The sequence below is a fragment of the Carassius gibelio genome, chromosome A21 (assembly GCF_023724105.1).
Source record: "Carassius gibelio isolate Cgi1373 ecotype wild population from Czech Republic chromosome A21, carGib1.2-hapl.c, whole genome shotgun sequence".
In the NCBI taxonomy this organism is placed as follows: domain Eukaryota; kingdom Metazoa; phylum Chordata; class Actinopteri; order Cypriniformes; family Cyprinidae; genus Carassius; species Carassius gibelio.
In genome coordinates this window covers 4,179,390-4,199,319 of record NC_068391.1, presented here as the reverse complement: position 1 = coordinate 4,199,319, position 19,930 = coordinate 4,179,390, and the positions used below count along the sequence as shown (strand labels likewise).

At 36.8% G+C, this 19,930-nt stretch overlaps 1 protein-coding gene across 2 annotated transcripts in view; it reads right to left on the bottom strand.

Annotated features, from left to right (window-relative positions):
* LOC127941479 (collagen alpha-1(V) chain) overlaps positions 1–19,930 on the bottom strand; it is an 86,333-nt gene continuing 66,403 nt past the window's right edge. Inside the window, exons 40-66 of one of the 2 annotated variants that reach the window (XM_052536543.1) lie at positions 19,812–19,901; positions 19,532–19,585; positions 18,312–18,419; positions 18,113–18,220; positions 16,384–16,437; positions 16,142–16,195; positions 15,961–16,068; positions 15,084–15,137; positions 14,880–14,987; positions 13,563–13,616; positions 13,352–13,459; positions 12,369–12,422; positions 12,236–12,289; positions 12,069–12,122; positions 11,876–11,929; positions 11,679–11,786; positions 10,855–10,908; positions 10,710–10,763; positions 10,439–10,546; positions 10,300–10,353; positions 9,988–10,023; positions 9,806–9,859; positions 8,363–8,624; positions 6,859–6,971; positions 5,202–5,270; positions 2,566–2,799; positions 1–2,441 (exon numbers count right to left, since the gene is read on the bottom strand). In XM_052536543.1, coding sequence (XP_052392503.1) covers positions 2,295–2,441; positions 2,566–2,799; positions 5,202–5,270; positions 6,859–6,971; positions 8,363–8,624; positions 9,806–9,859; positions 9,988–10,023; positions 10,300–10,353; positions 10,439–10,546; positions 10,710–10,763; positions 10,855–10,908; positions 11,679–11,786; positions 11,876–11,929; positions 12,069–12,122; positions 12,236–12,289; positions 12,369–12,422; positions 13,352–13,459; positions 13,563–13,616; positions 14,880–14,987; positions 15,084–15,137; positions 15,961–16,068; positions 16,142–16,195; positions 16,384–16,437; positions 18,113–18,220; positions 18,312–18,419; positions 19,532–19,585; positions 19,812–19,901 — 2,409 coding nt within the window. In that variant the 3' untranslated portion in view covers positions 1–2,294. Of the gene's footprint in view, positions 2,442–2,565; positions 2,800–5,080; positions 5,150–5,201; positions 5,271–6,858; positions 6,972–8,362; positions 8,625–9,805; positions 9,860–9,987; positions 10,024–10,299; positions 10,354–10,438; positions 10,547–10,709; positions 10,764–10,854; positions 10,909–11,678; positions 11,787–11,875; positions 11,930–12,068; positions 12,123–12,235; positions 12,290–12,368; positions 12,423–13,351; positions 13,460–13,562; positions 13,617–14,879; positions 14,988–15,083; positions 15,138–15,960; positions 16,069–16,141; positions 16,196–16,383; positions 16,438–18,112; positions 18,221–18,311; positions 18,420–19,531; positions 19,586–19,811; positions 19,902–19,930 lie in introns of both variants that reach the window. The other variant, XM_052536544.1, reaches the window with a different exon arrangement.

Sequence of the window (19,930 nt, the reverse complement as noted above, 5' to 3'; positions counted from 1 at the left end):
TGGTATCAATTAACATTTATTATTTTTTTAAATAATACAATAAATATACTACATAGAACATGGGCTTTGGTAGAGAGTTACAACAAACATCGCTCTCTCTCCATTTCACAATGAAGGACAGGCCTGTTTTCATCGGAGCACTGAGAGGATGTATCATACGGCTGATAAAAAAAAATGTGGCTGTGGGAAGAAACATCAAGAGAAAGCTTAACAATTTCATGCATACAGGAAAGTTTTAATGCTTCAAAAGACATACAAGGGTGAGTGGACACAGTAAACCTGAATTTATTGACAAAACCAATCTCTCTTCCATCTCCTCGTATACAAGTTTGACACGACCGCAAAAACAAACATCACAAAAACAAAAAAAAAACAGAATAAACTTTATTGGCAGCATTACTGCTGGTTTGGAAATTTACAGAAGAATCGGTTGAATTCGTTTCGTACTCATAAAGTTGTGTCAAAACTGCATATTCCATGTTGAATCCTCTCAAAAGAAACAGTTCAAGTCATATTTAATAAAAAATTAGAGCGAGATTTTGCAGTAGCAGGACTAGTGGACGAGTGCAGGAAAAGGTCTAGTGGCAAAAGATGATAGATGAATAAAAAGATGGCTCTAGTCAATGTACAACGTACTTGAATAATCACACAAGACGATCTGATTCTTGGTCTTCAAGTCTCTTAAATCAAGAGAAATCTCTTTGGAAGGAAAGCTGAAATCGACAGTCAAGTTAACTATTCATTCCTCTAAGCGTTTTGGTTAAAATATTCACAGAACCCTGTAAAAAGATCTAATGGAAAGGTCCCAAGACTAATTCTCCGGCGCCGTTTTAGTACGTGAAAAGGCGTTTCATTTCCAACGCAACAGATCTTGCTTCTGTTAACTAGAGTAACACTTTACATTACATGGTCCGCGTTAATCACAACAGCATTAACAGCAATTGTGCTCTGTTTAACCATTTTAGATCATGTAAATATACACTGGAATGTAAAGTGTGAGCTAAAGCCTTTGGAAGATCATAAAAGTTCATCAATTATCTCCATGTAATCCTAATAATCTGGACATTGCCAAACGTGGTGAGGAATGATATCTATAAATGAATATGGTTTTACGGCATGCATAAAAATACTTCGCCACCTCGTGAAGCAAAGCTAGGACTTTGACAGAAGACGTGGAACCGCTTGGGCATCACCGCAGAGCCATTTTCAATTACAACAAACAAGTACAGGAAAAAAGGTATATATTTTTAGCACCACAGACAGAAGGAAATAGCACCTAGTTTACCGATATTGTGTTTCCTCAGTGTGATGTGTGCTCTTCTGATACAGGGAAGCACCGATTCATGAACGTCAGATCAAAGATTCCCTTCATGCACACAGGTCGCGATCTCACAGACCTGTGGAAGCCACTTCAACACGACAGGTAGCAAATTAATGCTCACATTACGGCCGTTTCTTACTTTTATTCTCATTTTATTCGTTAAATTACAAAAAGAATAAGACATTTAGTTGCTTTTTTGTCTCATTTTTATAATTTCCTTTATTTTTCTCTTCTTCAGATTGACTGGAAATTTCCTCAGGCTCTTATTTGGGGGGTTATTGTATTTTATTTTATTTAATTTAATAAGTGTTTTCCAATAACCAGCAGCTCTGTCCTTATTGCTCAATGGGTTCACATGCATGTTTTGAAGCCAGAACCAAGAAAAATAATAATCACTTCACTGGAAAAAAATATACAGAAAGTACTTACAAACATAGAAAAAAAATATTTATATATATTTATATATATAATCACCATTCCAGGCAATGGAAGACAAGTCTGCACAAAAAAACAATGCTTAGAAGTGGGAAAACAACATAAAACCCAAGTAAACAAACCAACGGAAAAGATTTCTCGTACGAGAAATGCCGAACCGGACGTGCATAGAGCTACGAGTCCATGAAAAGGCGGGAAATGAAAGGATGGATCTAATCTGTCTATACAGCCTGTGAGAGGGATGAAGAGTCGGATGAGTGTAAAGTGGGTGGGGCTTGGAGAGACATGAGTGATGACCTCATCCAGTTTCAAAACTTGCATGTGATGCAGAGGGTACACTGAGGTTAAAAAGGTTGCTCTGTTATAAGAACCCATCGCTTAGACATCCATTCTTCAAAATTCTTTTATCCTTACTTTGGTATCTGTTGGGTTTGTTTGGAAACACAGAACTTTACAAATAAGTCGTCCTATTTCTTTCTTGTGTTTTGTTTTCGGAGAAAATGAATATGTTTTGTTCGCGTGTGCTCGCTGAGCAGTCTTAGCCGATGAAGCAGGCCGGTCCGACCTCAAAGCCGAACTTCTGCGCCGCTCCGCCGAAATCGTTGAACATGATGTCAACAAATGGTACCTGCTCCACTTTTGGTGTGTTGATCTCAAGAATAGTCTTTTCATAGCCCTTTTTCAACTGCGGGAGGATAGAAACGAAGCATTATGAACATCACTTGTTAGAGTTTTCAGTTTGAACTGAAGACTTTAGAATTCGGAACCACATATTATTACTAATTTCAGCAAATATTTCTGGCTCTTACCGCGCATCCGTCGACGGCCGCTCTGATGTACGGGTTGTTATCGTAAGACATCTCCTCATCATTGGAGCCCAGGAAGCGGACGGCTTTATCGTAAGAGTCCAGTTCCTGGTCGTGCCAAACCACCGACTGGTAACAGTTGTAAGTCAGGTTCTGCCGAGCCGTGGCGCTGAGTAAACGCAGGAAGGTCATCTGGACCACTCCGATCGGATTGCCCTCTGCATCCGCGTATGAGAGCTGTGCAGACAAACAGCAGTGCGTTATAGATAAAAGCTGGACAAACGCCCCCTAGAGGTTCTGCTGAAAACTACACATCACACCCCTCTGGTGCCTCTGACTACTGGAATTATTGGTCTACTTTATAACAGTTTCTGCGGGTTGTTTTTATGTCTGTGGGTTAAAGCGACCCCAATAACATGATATTTAGCCCCTGAAGTGTGAATTTTACCAGGGGAACCCCACCAAAAACAGAACCCGATTATTGACGGGGAGCCTCTCTTGAAATGCGATTGGGCTAGTTTTGAGTAGCAATTGGGTGGGTTTTGTTGTGAAAATCTGGCAACCCTGATGTACTGTATATACACTTTTGTTCAAAAGTTTAGGGTCATCAAGGCTACATTTATCTGGTCAACAGTAACACTGTGAAATATTATTACAATTTCAAATAACTTGAGTCTTGAGTGTCACTTGAACATTCAGAAACCTAAATAAATTATGCTGATTTGGTACCCAAGAAACATTTTGTTATTATTATAAAAGTTTAAAAAAGTTGTTTTTTTCTGATTCTTTAATGAATATTAGGTTCAAAAAACAGTATTAATTTAAAATATAAATCTTTGTAACAAACGTTTTTACTGTTACTTCGGATCAATCTAATGCATTCCTGCTAAAAGCAGATTAACATTTATATATGGTCTCTAAACACAGGCAAGAGCACAAACTCTTTTCCCAGTTCAGTTCTGCTCTGCATGTATCAAACACCTAAATTAATTTACACATTCAAAAATGCAAGATAAACTAATTTTGTTACAGACTCCACTGAAAAATATCACTAAAATATTCAAATGAGTTGTACTGGTTTAAATGCAAATCCTCCCCTTCTGGTGTGATGCAACATTTGCATTACGGAAATATGCAAATGTTTTGTTTTCATTCCTTGTATATACCAACCCATGTTTAGAAGAAAACTCCATCTCCTCTGATCCACAAACACACACAAGTGACTGACTGAGAGAGCGAGCGCATGCTCCATGCACACACACACACACATGCATCATTATATACTTACGATTAGGAGGTCCTCTCACACACTCATACGCATTGACTTTGCATGCATGCATGCAACCCACCATGAACACCTGCCCAAGACCACATTACCTCATGATCACAGCTGAATGTCAAGAGAGACTGAACCCAGAGGCTCAGTGACTGAGATCCACCACGGACACAATGGCTCTGTTCCAAACACTAGTGAACGTCTCGGTCTACCTTCTAATGATGCCAAATAAGGCTGATTTGAAAACGTTCTTCGCTGGCAGCAATTTAAATATAATCAAAATAATCTTAGTGAAGTGTGACATAAGGACTTCTTGTAGTCTTTTTCAAGTTTGCTTACACTTTTTACCTCTGATTTTTTTTTTTTTACAATATTTATGGTTAAGTAGTGTTATTTTAAATGCAACATAGATTTGCACAACATATTAAGTTTCGCATTATTTTACCTTTAAATTATTTTTGATTATGCTTATGATTTATGCTGTATATGGAAACTTAGTCCAATTAAAATGTAAATTAAATGCTGCATTTTCACTTTTTTCTTATGAAAATGCATTACTCACTTGCCTAATGCCTACAGTTGATTCGAACACAGCATGTTCCTAAGATAATTACTTGATAATTTACATGCATTGTGCTAAATAGTGTTTTTAAGACTGAACTACCTTTTCAATACTGGAAAAAAAAAATCCCTCATATGTATCCACAGATTTTTACTAAGCTCCTCACAATGCTCACAATCATCTTCTTTGCCAAGGATTCATGCAGTCCTATAACAAGGTATCAGGAAGCTGTTTGATGCAGCTTGTCCATTAATGTCATTCACCTGTAGGTGAGCATCTCACTATTATTTGGAGCAGAACGACAATCGTGTGTTAACAGACTCAGTCACTTCAAGGTGATTTTCTTGCAGACGATGGGTCGGATTCATCAGTCAGGCCTTTCACATGAACAAATCTACAAATTCTAGGATGAGTTAGGGTTTATGTCAATCACTGTTTTGTTTTTTTGGTTTTTGCTTTGGAAACAGACTGACTGACACCTCCGCCCACAGACCTCAGATTACTCATAAGTCTGAGCAAACACACTTTTTACTGCTGTTCTGATGATGACCATGCTCCGGCAAGAAGGGATCCGAAAAGCATGCAGAAGCACGGCCTCTTAAAGAGACCGATGGTCCGGAAACACTGCGGATCCGTGGACCCTCAGTACCGAGCCCGTTCACTCATGCATTCCTACTTACCATGGACCCTCTCTTGTAGCGACTATACCAAGTGCCTGGGCTGTCTTTGGGCCAACGAGCCATTTTGCTCTGTAAAATAGGAGACTATTTCAGGAGGACAAGAAAGAGGAGTCACTCTTACCAGTTTACCACGTTTGTATTCACTGAACCACGACCCTGGAGTCTCCTTCACCCAAGAGGTGAGTCTGGCCTGAGAGAGAGAGATTCAGCTAGAGTCAATACTGCAGACAGACAGACAGACAGACAGACAGACAGGAAGAAACAGGGAGCCTATGGGAATTATTTTGATCTGTTTTGCAGTGTAGTTGTCAATCTGCCCAAGGCAGAGGCTTTCACATAAGACATGATCCTGGCAGACAGTTTGCAGGATTAAACCAACAGCCCTGTATTAAAGCGACCTTTCATACTAAAGTCCAATTATAATTATATTAGATATTTATTAATAAAGAATCATTATATTTTTTGCTGAGCAAATGAAAAAATTTCATTTAAAATACTAAAAAATTGGCATATAAAAAATATATATATTATAATTATTTTTATTTGTGAATACAAAAAATGTCACCTAAACAGTTTAAAAAAAAATCCATATAATAATAATAATAATATATTATTTAAATATATATATATATATATAAAAAAAAGAATATATATACTAAAACTAATGTGTAAAGTGTATATAATTATTTTTTTGCTGAGTGAAATATTGTGATACAAAAAAGTTAAATAAAAATCTGAAAAAGTATTAGTACTACTACTACTATTTTAATATAATAAAAAATATATAATAAAAAAAATACTCAAATTTACTTAAAACCCAAAAAGTTTTGAAAAAATATGAAATGAACACTTTTTTTATTTATATTTATTTCACTCAGAAAACTACAAACATTAAGATAAATTTAGACAATTTAGAATAAGGTTCCATTAATTTTAGTTAACTACTTTAGTTAACATGAACTTAGCAAGAATAATCTATCTACAGCATTTATTAATCTTAAACATCTTAAATTAATTCATGTTAATTTCAACATTTACTAAAGCACTATTCAAATCAAAAGTTGTGATTGTTAACAAGTTAATGCACTGCGAATTAGCATGAACTAACAATGAATTAACATTAACAAAGATTAATAAATACAGTAATGTATTGTTCATTGTTTGTTCATGTTAATGAATACATTAACTAATGGAACCTTATTCTAAAGTGTTACCCAAAAAGGTCACTTATAAACCATTTTTAAGGGAATGTTTTTCATCTGGTGTGAAGCGGTCCATTTGAATGGAAGGGTTGGTTTGATTTTAAAGCTGGCCCTGGTAAATCTATGTGTAAGGTGAGAATAAGCCTGGGGAAGATGTTTGTTGCTGTCTGCATCTGTCGGTATGAAGAGTGAACCTGTAGAAGAACTGAAGTTAGTGCTGAGGGTCACCTTCACACCCCACTGAGTGATTCTCCATCAGTGATGCTTCCGAGACTCATTAAGGCAAATACATCAAATCTGATACACAAACATCATTAAAGAACCATCATTATATTATTTGACTATGTGACATATTGAACATTGTACCGCTATTCCTCTCTGCATGTTAAGCTGAAACATTTCTCTCTGTAGGTTTTTCAGGAATCCTAGGACTCCTAACTGTGTTGAATCTAGTGTGTGTTTGTCTTAATGTTGATATGTGATGTGCTTTGTGTTTCGGAGATCAAAACTGTTTTACCCTAGATCTGGACTTGTGGGAAGGGAAGCTATCCCAAAGTATTTTCCTACATTTCTTACCCCTTCGCTCTTTTTATCAGGGAAGATGCAGCTCTCTCCACCTGCTGTGAAGTTACAGTACACTTTGAAAGAGTCTCTGGAGCAGCCCTGGTTCGGATCAATCCAGTATTCACCTGAAAACAGAGAAACATCATAAGCTTTATGTACTATGTTGATATTTTCACACAGGATTCATTTAATACAAGGCTGAAAATCAGGTGGTTTTAATTTTGTGAGTTGGCACTTGACATGCACATGACATATAAGACAAAAATGAAAGAATCGTGCACACAATTTAGTAATTTGTTCCCTCATTTTAGGTAAATCGTGCACTCTATGTAATGATTAGTGCCGTCGTTCTTGATAAATCGTGCACATGTTTTAATCATTATGTCCTAATAGGTGCTGGTGCTTTATTCATCCTCAGTAAGCTTTGTGAACCGGCAGAATTCAAAACTAAACCCTATTAAAGTGACTCTGTCCATAACATAACATAACATAGCAACAATATTTTTATGAGAATGCATATGTGGATAGGAAGTGCAACTAATTATTATTTTGTGTGCATGGTTTACCTAAAGAGAGGGCACAAATTATTATATCGAGCACATGATTTACTTAAAATTAATAAATCGTGCCCACTATTTTTTTTCTCTTGCATTTCATGTGCGGGGCTCCGTACACAATACATGCAATTAGCGCCAACAAAAGAAGATAATAATTTTGAATTATGCATTATGACATATTTTAACAGGGTTGCAAAGAGTCAGAATAAATATGGTACATTTTTGGAAACCATTACAGAATTTTGGGAAACTTCACAGGAATTTTTTAACTTCTGGAAAGTTTCCAGAAATTTACCAGAATTTCTTTTTTTGACGTTTTGCAAGCTTTTTAATTAATTTTAATGAAATATATATATTTTTTATGGGTTTAATTTTATGCTATATCTGCATTGCTATATTTTTTTTATAAGCATCATCTCTTTGGGTGCTGCGAGAATGTTTTGGGTAGTTGCTTAGAGTGTTGCAAAGCGGTTAGCAGGCCATTACTACTGTAAACTGCAAAACTCGCCACCTCAACCCAGACAGCAACATAGTGTTGGCCCAGATCCGGCCCACATCTGGCCCGCATGAAATCCATGTGGGCCAGACCTGGGCCGAAACTGCTTGCTGTCTGGGAATGTTACTTGGGTATTGTTAGGCAGTTTCTAAATTGTGTTCTCAACAGCTTCTAGGATGCTTCTAGTGGTCATCGTGGATGTGCAAAATGTGTCACCAAAATGTCTGAATGGTTGCTAGGATGTAGTTTAGTTATTATTTAATAGGTGTTGTGGATGGTTGCTAGGCTTCACATTTTCTGTTTATTTTTAATTTGCATCATGGGTACCTTATGTTATCTCTTTGTTTTTACTTTGTTTTTATGCTTTGTTTAAAACAGTCATTAACATGCTTGGAAGTGTGTGTGTGTGTGTGCGTGTGTGTGTGTGTGTGCGTGTGTGTGTGTGTGTGTGAGTGATACACACCATCTGGGAAGTCTGGGTGGCACAGCTGCAGGTCTTTGCAGGTGCGCGCGGGGTTACTCTGTGTGCCCAGTGGGTTTTTCATCTGTTCAATCTCCAGTTTGAGAGAGTTCAGAGAGCCGAAGATCTCCTCCATGCCGTCCTCATAGTCTTTGTAGTTGGCGTCTGCAGCGTCATCCATCATCTGGCTGGCATCAATGTTCCTCTTTGCCCGTTTGGGGCTGGAATGCATAGGCAGAGGGTGGATGACATCACCAGGTGGACCCTAGACGAGAAGACATCGTCAATAATCACATAACATGAGCTATTTAGAGCACAGGCTAGTGCTGCTTGCTCATACAAAAAAAATTGATTTACCATACAAATCTTTGGGTGGTTGTTCTTGAGTGGTTTCTAAGGTGTTGCAAAAGAGGTTTCTAGGCTGTTACCTAATAACTGTAAAATGTGAGTGTAGCCCACTAGGATTATTAATATGGTGTTGATAAGCAGTTGCTAAGGCAAGAGATTTAGAGTGTTGCTAGGGTGTTTCTGGGGTTTGCAAGGGAGTCACTAAATTGTTGGAAGTTTTTAGTATTGCTTGGCCATACAAAATTCAGACAAATACTATGATTTTTACTTGTGGTTGCTGGGGTGGTGTGGGTGGTTGTTAGGGCACTACATTCTCAACGCTTCTAATCGTTCCCTATTTTATGTCTGACTCTATAAATAAAAATCCCCAATAATAATAACTACTGTAATAACCGTATCTAAGATTATCCATCTAAACCATTAGAGCTTTACACTGACATTAAAGGGGTAGTTCACCCGAATATTAAAATGATGTCATTAATGCTTTATGAACGTGCTCACAACAGACCCGGAAGAGAAGACGATGCTGAATAAAGTTGTAGTTTTTGCTATTTTTGGACCCAAATGCATTTTCTTTGCTTCAAAATATTGTAACTGACCCATTTGATGTCACATGGACTACTTTAATGATGTTTTTCTTACCTTTCTGGACATGGACAGTATACCGTACACACAGCTTCAATGGAGGGACTGAGAGCTCTCGGACTAAATCTAAAATATCTTAAACTGTGTTCGTAAGATGAACGGAGGTCTTAAGTGTTTGGAACGACACAAGGGTGAGTCATTAATGACATCATTTTCATTTTTGGGTGAACTAACCCTTTAACTGAACACTGGCATTTCTATCTATGTCCTGAAGTGAGTCACTCGTTGTGTGAAAACAGTCTGTAGATGTGAAATATCAGGTTTTCTCAAGGAAGTAATATGCACTGGATCTCTCCGAGGAAGCTTAACAGATTCGCTTTACACCTCGACTATACTTACGTAACATCTACTGCAGACTCATCTGTTTAATATGCGCTCATCTCACAGAGGAACAACTCATTTGTGTGTTTAGTTTTGCTTTGTTTCATAGTTTGGTTTAGTGCAGTTACGTACTGGAGGTCCAGGAGCTCCCGGCTGTCCAGCTTCTCCCTTTGGCCCAGTCTGACCCTACACACACAGAACCACAAGAAAGTTTAGGCAAATCAGAGCTACTTAAAGATGATAAATTAATCTGATAATTAAAATACTTATTAAATTAACAAGAATGATTTTAGATAAGAACATGACTAACTTACAGATGATCCTTTAGCACCTTTAGGACCAGGAGGACCCTGAACAGAAGTGAAACATACATGTGAATCACAATAATAAATTATATTGATATATAATCTCTATAATTAGAAGCAAAAAGATGGAGAAACGTTTTAAAGTTTTCTCTCTCTTTTTTTTTATTTTTTAGAAAACCATATTATAGAAACCAAAATACTGATTTAAAGTATCCAAAGAACTCAAGAACCTTATACAGGCAATAAAGAAAAAAATCTTTGGTGCACCAAAAAATAATAAATAATAAAGCATTTTTTTTTTTAAAACATCAGAAAATATACCGGGAGACCAGGAGGTCCAATGGGTCCGATAGGTCCAGCGGGTCCTGAAATACCCTGTAGAGAAATACTTATTGAATACATGAAATTTAGCTAGTTTATACTGGTTTTATTGCTGTATGTGTGAGAACATGTTCCATACAGTGTCTCCTTTAAGTCCTGCAGTTCCCTGTGGACCCGGCAGCCCTCTGTCTCCCTTCTCTCCCTGTTCTCCTGGAGGTCCGATGAGTCCAATGAGACCGGGATGACCCTGAAACGAGCCGCTTGATTACTAAACTCATCAGTACTGAACATACTCCTTCATAATCAGTAGTTCAGTTAATGTACTGGACATTACCACAACTGTGCTCCAAACACTAGTGAGTCACCTACCAATGAATAAAGATTATCAAAGATGGATTTGTTTCTCTCACCTTTTCACCTTTAATCCCAGTTTCTCCCTTCAGTCCAGGCAGTCCAGGAGGACCCTGAAAGAGAGAAAGGTAAGAAGAGCGAGGACTGTAGATTGTCATTTAAGATTATAATGAACTCATTCTCAGAGGAATGTGATGTCGGTACCATCGGTCCAGGAGGTCCATCGGGTCCAGTGGCACCGGGCAGTCCTTGTTCTCCCTACATCAGGACCAAACAGATCCATGTATTAACACAAAATCACTGCCTTAGACAGAACTGTATATGAGATCTGGTGCTATATTCTTGTGGTTGAAAGAGGGATTTTTTAACTCCATTTCAAGCAAATTAAAAAAATATATATTTTTATATTATTATGAATGAAATACACAAAGGTTTTCCCACTGTGACATTATTTGTAGAGGCAGGGGCCATTGTTTTTAAAGCAGCATGAATAAAAATAACTAACAAACTTATAAAAAAATTGTAAGGTGTGTGTGTGTGTGTGTGTATTATATATATATATATATATATATATATACATTTTTTTTTTTTTTTTTTTTTTATAACATTTTTGCCACCATAAAGACATATTTTGGAACATAAATATCAATGCTATTTTATTGTATTTTTTAAATTAGGTTTTAATCATATACTACACATTTTGTTTGTTTGCTTGTTTGTTTGTTTGTTTGTTTGTTTTTTGCATTGCATTGCATTGCATTGCGAAAAATTGGTTTTGTTTTTGTTATTTTAACTTTTTAAATATCAAATGTACAGGTTTGATTTCATTAATTGCATGTATATGTATATACACTATACACACACATTTTGTATAGAGAGAGATTCTGAATTTGATTTGATTTTGTAGTGAACTATGACCCAGGTATATTATTGACAAGGCTTTGTGAGATTCACCAGATACATTTAAACTCTGACATTAGGACCTAATGAGCTGTGTATGGCTGTCAGGCTGGTCCAGTATCACTCACCACTGGTCCAGGCATCCCTCTCAGACCCTCAGACCCAGGTTTTCCAGGGCTTCCCTGAGGACCAACTGGACCTGTCTTACCAGGTGGACCCAGGAGACCAGATTCCCCCTGATTCAGACACACACATAACCATTGAAACCGTTGCTGTAATGGTAATAGTGCTCCAGTGCATGATTGTGTGAGCGTCTGCATATTACCTTAGCACCCTTCTCCCCCTGTCTTCCTTCAGGTCCAGCAGGTCCAGGAGGTCCCTGAAGAGAAAGAATGAAAATTGAGAGCCTTATATAGGTATTTTTAGTTTAATCCTATTCATATTAATGGAGAGTCAGAAATATTTTTGGCTGCTAATTGTAATTTTCTTTTAATGCAAACAATATAATCATTGCTCACTCTCTTTCCTGGAGGACCAGTGGGGCCAGTTTCACCAGTAGGTCCAGGGGATCCCTGAGAGAAACAAATAAACAACATTATAAAAGCAGCAAATATTATAAAACACACACACATATGCATGCAGCCAACAACGGAGATGTCAAATGGTTTTGTTTAATCATACTCACCGGCTGACCAGGCTCTCCATCATCACCCTTATCTCCAGAAGCACCATCCAAACCCTGTAGAGCAAGAAAAATAACCTTAAACAACCTGAAAATATATGTGCAATAACTACATTTACACATTAATAATACTTGCATGTGGACCAGGCTCTCCAGGAGGACCAGGATCACCAGGGAAACCACTTGGACCCTAAAAATCAAACCAGAACATTGTAGCGTTTCTGTAGTTGACCAAAAACATGGAATCTGCATGATCTCATAAGTATAAAGAGAAGGGTATTAGCATGCAGAACCTACAATACACTCAATAAACATTGAAGCATATCTTAATTTAATATGTGTGTTTTTGTTTTCTTGTAATCATTTGAATTAGATTTTTTTTTTTTACTATATACACTTTTTGGCCCACAGCCCTCAATCAAGATTAATATTTTGCCCTTCATATTATGCAAGGCCAGTTTATTTATATAGCACATTCATACAAAACGGTTATTCAAACAAAAAAATTCAAAGGATTAATAATAAAATCACAACGGATGCATAAGAAATAAAAATAACATGCATGTGAAAAACAATAAAAGCAAAGAATTAAATTTATTACAAAATTAATTTAAAATGTATTAAAATATTTTTAAAAAAATTATCAAAAAGAAAAGAAAAAAAAGGGTAGAAAAATAAGATACAGTGCAATATTAAAAAGGTTTGGGCACCTCTGTTCCACAGAATATAGAAAATGATATGCTATTTTGCATATCATATGTAAAAAAATATATATATATATTTTGTTCAAAATCTTAATTCTGTATTATTCTGTCTAATTAAAAATAAATGCATACATAAAACAACTAAGGTAAATTACGCTTCATACTGGTATAGTATGACATATCACTTTTTGAAATATCAAACACAGGTTTGCTAAAGACTACATTTAACAGTGTTATTAAATTATTAGTGTTTTAAAAGAATAACCTTGAGTGAGCATTGGATGACCGCAAAGGAAATTGAAAGGTTAAACATGGTTCTTCTATTGCATTTCTGCAAGAACCTCCGTTTTTAAGCTTTTTTTTTTAACAGTATATCTCTCAGACACCAAATAGAGCAGTAATGATAAGAACGTACAGGACTTCCTTTAGGACCATCGTCTCCTGGTGGTCCTTTTGGTCCAGGGGGACCAGCAGAACCAGCGGGTCCGGCTTCTCCCTTTTCACCTCGCTCTCCCCTTGGACCCTAAAACACACACACACACACACACACATGAGATATGAGATATGTCTGTTGTAGCAGTGAAGTTTTAGAGTTTTGCATGTGCAAGTTAGTTTTTTTGCCGTACTGAAGGGCCGACGTCTCCTTGCAGACCTGGTTCTCCTGGTTCACCGGCGTCTCCCTAGAGAAGAACAGAGAGAGACGTAAGGCACTTTTTTTCTCCTCAGCACTGCAGAGATTTTGTCCACTGGACAGAAGAGCACGTCAGCATCATTATTCACTGTCTCGTCAGCAAATCTGCTTTCCTCTGCAGAACAACACATTCTAGCATGAAAATCTGCACAACGTCCATATTCAGACAAACAAACGTCCTTGATGATGACCAGTCCCATCAGACGTCAGATGAGAGTGGAAATCATGTACAGAAGAGGATTAGGACCAAGCAATAAAAATAATAAAACCATCTCGAGATTAAAGTCATTGTAATGCCAAATTAAACTCAATTATTTTATGCTATTAATGTATTTTAGACTTTTACAGTGTTAATAAATTATTAGTGCTTTAAAAGAATAACTTTGTGATGACAAAGGTAATCTAAAAGGTAAAACTAACCTTAGATAACACAATTAAATATCCTGATTTGCATGAACCCACTTTTCACAAAAACAAACTTGTATGTGTGTCTGTGTGTGTGTGTGTGTGTGTGTGTGTCAGACTGAGGTATCTCTCTCTCTTTCTCTGTAGTGGGATAAGAGGTCTGTCAGAGTGAAGTGCTGAGGTAAATCTTCCAGACTAACAGCAAACAGCCTCGTCTCCAGGTCTCATTCTATCATCTTTATCCTCCCCTCGTCTGTGTTTTTCTGGGATATTTCTCTGGGTGAAACTCCTCTCTAAGCAGAACTGAAACGGGTCCCTGGTTTGAGAACACTAGTGCTGAAGTGCCGTGTTAAATAATATCGACAGCGGCCAGGGCTGAGGTGATGGAGCGCAGTCATGCGAACACACTGCCTGTTCGCTCTGCTGAGACATACACAAAATACAGACCCTCACACACACACACACACACACACACAGACCTCAAGATCACTGCACTGGAGGTCAAGCACAGCGCAGTGAAGCTCAAACCAAAGCATCAGAGACACCGTGTTACACTTTTTGAGGATGGAAGAATTTTGACATTTTGAAGAATGGCTTATTTACAGTCCACACATTAATCTGAAAAATATTTAATTCACAAAAACACACACAGACACACAGCCAGACACATATACAGCTTTAACTCTAGAGAGAAGCTACAGGAAAACCTCAGTCACGAGAGACACAGATCATGAACTGACTGAGCACACACACACACACACACACACACACACTACTGGCGTATTCTCCCTCAGATCAAAAAGGACGCTGGTTTCTAATTTAAATAAGATGTTAATGTTTTGTAAACCTTTTCTCCCACGGCTCCTGGGTTGCCAATTCCTCCTGGAGGTCCCTGTGGTCCATCGGCTCCTGGGGGTCCGGAGGGGCCTCTGGGGCCAGGAGGGCCTGGTGGACCCTGAGAGAAGAGTTAAGAAAACAAAAAAGAAAACTCAGTTTCTATTTAAGAACATTTACATTTGACCAAACTGACTGTAAAGATGTAGAACTGTACCATCTGACCGACGTCACCGGTCTCTCCCTTCTCACCGGGGGGTCCAGGCAAACCCTGCACACACACACACACACACACACACACACTACCAGTTAAAACCAACTGCAACTCATATTATCCGGTCAAATCCTGCCCAAACTACATAAACAACATTTACAGTTCACATTAAATGCCATTTTGCAGTCCCTTTTTCTTCCACAGTCTGTCATACTTCCAAGGCAAGACTTGGTTTTATCCATCTGGAACAAATTTGATGATGAATTGAAAAATTTATTATATTGTGGTGCAATAATTGTTTCAGATGGTGATATCACGGTACAGTACGTAATACTAAAACTGAAAAAGAAAAAGTCACAAAAAAATATATATATAAAAAAGTTTTAAACTTTTTTTTTTTTATCAGCCACATTAGTTTAACTTAAATATCTAAAAATAAACTGAAATTAAAATTAATAAAACTATATATACATTAAAAAAATTATAAAAAAGACAAAAAACAACAAAATTACAAAAACTTTAATTAATATAAAAGGTTAAAAAGTAAGAATGAAATCATTTAATTTATAAATTAAATTATAAATAAAAACTACTGTATAATAGTACACCAAATATACTAAAAATGTCACATTTTTATTTAGTACTAAATTAACAAAAAATGTAATAAAAATTTATAAAAACTATATAGACAATAATTGAGGTTTTTTTAATTATAATTTTTTTTTTAAATACAATTTTAAATGAATTAAAATATACACAAGTGGTAAATGTTAGGATAAAATCAATTTCATTAATAAATAAAATGAATTAATACAAATTAATAAAGCTATAAAAGTACATCAAAGATACTAAAATAATGTTTAAATGTTGAAGTTGTAACCTGAAGGCCGACGGGTCCGGGTGGTCCTGGGAAGCCTCGTGCGCCCTCATCTCCCTTCTGTCCAAACAGACCCTGCTGACCTCTGGGACCTGGCTCTCCATCAGCACCCTGCAGGGAGGAAGTGACATCACTAGCACCACTTACACGCCACATGAGAAATGGCTGATTTCAGTATACTTACAGCTGGACCCGGCTGACCCGGAGGACCTTGGCTACCGACGGGACCTGGAGGACCCTGAAGAACGGCAGAAAGACAAATCTATGAGACAACATCTATATTCATAACCGCGCAGTGGTAATAACAGAATGAATAATCATGGGAGAACGACACAAACAGACAAATGCAAACAGGACTCATTGAATAAATCATGTTTTTGGACTGAAGTGAGATGAAATGTAAAGAGTACATTCAGAGTGACCCACCTGCTCGCCCTTGTCACCTTTGCTTCCCTTCTGTCCCGGCTCTCCAAGCTCACCCTGTCACAATAACACAGCATTTACATATGCAAATAGATAATATCTTAAATAATATCTAGAAAATATCTGAAAAGGTCACATGATACAATAATACAAATTATACAAATTCAGTATGTTTCTCAGAGTTTCTGGGAGGAAAAAAAACTGCTGCTAAGTAAGGCTGCATTTATTTGCTAAAAAAAAATACAACATAATTAAATTGTCAAAATATCACAATTTCAAATAACTGTTTTCTATTGTTTCTATGTTCATATCATAAAATCATAAATGTCTTACTACCATTTCTGATCAATTGAATGCATCCTTTCAGAATAAAAGTATAAATGATTTAGTACAAAAAAATCATAAAATGTATTCATATTCATATGGTTTTTACATGAAACTCCAAGGAAAATCAAATAACACAAAGAGACAAATAACATTATATTAACACAGTAAAAACATGGTATTTCCAGGGCAATTAATAACACTCTGTTATTCTTTTTAGTCTGTTTTTGTTGGTGAAGTCAGTTATTAGAAAACTAACATTGTTATTTATTCCTCTGACTTTATTTCCCAGAAGGCTTTGCACCTGTCACACATGGCAGAGCTGACACACATATCCTTAAAATATCGCTCACACCTTAAAACTGCCAATGCTAACACATGTTGGTGTCACACACACCTCAGATCTGTGTATGAGTGAAGGTGTGTGTGACTGTCACGGTGATGTCATTTCCTTGACACTTTCACGTAAGTGTTAAATTAGATCATTTCCATCAAGGCAAACTGCATATTTGATTCGTGCACTGTAATATCACTTATATATCAGTATCACACATATTTCTCATTCGACTGACATTGCTAAGTTGCTGTTCCACAGGTTTGATACTCTAATATACACAAACACAGAAAACCTGGTATTCACTTTTCTTGAAAAGGAACTAAATTTAATAACATGCTAACATTCGATAAATTATGAGTTTAATCGTGATTTAATATTAAAATAAAATGTAAAAGTCTAGCATTTATAGTATTTGTCAAATGATTGGAAAAATCAAGATTTTAAAATGTTTTAATGAAGTTCATGTGACTGAAGACTGGAGAAATGATGCTGAAAATTCAACTTTGCATCACAGTAATAAATTACAATTTACAATGTATTCAATTTGAAAGCATTTATTTTAGAATGTAATAATATTTCACAATATTACAGTTTTTGCTGTATTTTTTAGCACATAAATGCAGCCTTGACTTCATTAATGTATACCGTATTAGCAAAGCTTCATATAATTTGTTGTTATTTGCCCATGCACTGAGCAAATATCGAACCATCCGTCCATCCCTCTAGAGAAAACATTGATCAGACAGCTGAGTGGTTTTGTTCTTTGTGTGTGATGTGGCTTTCACTTCTCTTCATCCTGATCTAATCATCAACCAAATTCATCTAATCATCAACCAGATGCTTTTATCCAAATCGACTTACAGTGCATTCAGGCTAACATTTTTTTACCTAACATGTGTTCCCTGGGAATCCAACCCACAACCTTGTGCTCTTTACACAATGCTCTACCACTTGAGCCACAGGAACATTAACTAAACCCACCAGATTCAACCATGATCGTCAACTACATCCAATTTCTCTGTCCTTAATTAATTCATGTCACTTCTCAAACCACTTCTTTTTCTTCTGTACCTTATCACCATCCTCTCCCGGGGATCCGATGGGTCCGGCCGGGCCTGGAAGTCCCACAGGTCCCTGAATACCATCTCTACCGGCTGGGCCTTGAGGTCCTTTCTCGCCCTAATATGAGAGGTTGCAGTTGGATATTGAATCATATGGAGCTAAACAAGGATCAGAAATGAAGATGGAGCATATTTGAGGAAGTACTCACAGGTCCACCTTTCTCTCCAGCGGGGCCCGGGGGTCCTTGAGGTCCGGGTCGACCCGGGAGGCCAGTAGGTCCAGCTGGGCCAGCAGCACCACGCTCACCAGGAGAGCCCTATGAATATGCAAATATGAAATTTCATCACTGAATTAGTTACAACAACTGCCATTTGCTTCTGAGCACTTAATGATCTGTTTGATTAATTATGCATTTGTTCTTGAAAGAAATCGTACGGGGGTGTTGACAGCTGGCATGCATTTATGATTTGTAATGCAGAAATAAATGCTGTGTTTTCAATTTATTGATTATATAACTATGCATATTGCGATATATAAGATATCAGTAAATATACACCATCCTGGTGTGAAGTCTGCATGAAAAGAGAGAGAAAAGATGAATAGATCAACCTTCTGATCATCTTTAATCATCCATAATTTATACATATGCACTAGTCCAACATTTGGACACAACTACTTATTGACTTTTTTTATTACAATTGTATTTTATTAGTAAATATAAAAATATATTTATGATCATATCTAAAAAGAATTATACAATATTTATTCTAAATATTAATATTTGAGCATCTTCTTTCAACCAACCTCATTAAAACACTGTTTAAGATGTTCACATGTAAGCTGCCAATCAAAAATGTAAGGTTAGTAAGATTTTGTAATGTTTTTGAAAGAAGACATTGCTCACTAAGGCTTTATTTATTTGATAAAAATACAGTAAGGACAGTAATATTATTAAATAAAATAACAGTTTTCTGTCGTAATACATTTCTTTAACAATTCTTTGATGAACAGAAAGTTCAAAAAGCAATGATTATTTGAAATAGTAATCTTTTGCAACATTAGAAATGTCTCTGCTGTCACTTTTGATGTATTTAATGCATCCGTATTATTGCAAAAGTATTACCTCAAACTTTTGAATGGCAGTATGTTGAACACTTGATGATGCTTTTTCTGCACTATTCACTCTAAAGCATGAATTAAATAGTATACAAAACTAATTTCTATTACACATAAATAAACATGCATTCAATCTGGTTCTGTAGATATACGGTAAATCATCCATGTCATACAAACACTGTACTCACTGAAAACCCAGTGCGTGGAGTAAAAAGATAAAAGAGAAAGAGAAAACAAGGTAAACAAGCGAAAAACAAAGCAGCTGGAGAAAGGTAAGATAGATAGGCAAATAGAGAGAGCATGTCTACTTACAGCGGGTCCAGGTGGCCCTGGAGGTCCTTCATTCCCTTTCAAACCTGCTGATCCCTGCAGAGAGACACATAAAACTGCTGAACCTACACAAACACATCCGTGTGGGGCTGCACGACACGTTTGATGGGTAGAGGTGACACGGGGATGTACTATTCATACTGAACAACTAACTAAAAAGTTCAAAGCATGAAAAGAGAGATGCTCGCCTGTGCAGAATTTACAGGCAAGTTACATAAAGTCGAATAATTGTGGTTAGGCATGTTTCATTCGTGAGACTCACCACAGGTCCTGGTAAGCCCCTCTCGCCTGGGAACCCTCTGAGTCCTGGAGGTCCATCTTTACCTGTGGGTCCTGCAGGACCTGGATCTCCCTATAAAGACCAGATATAATGTAAACCGG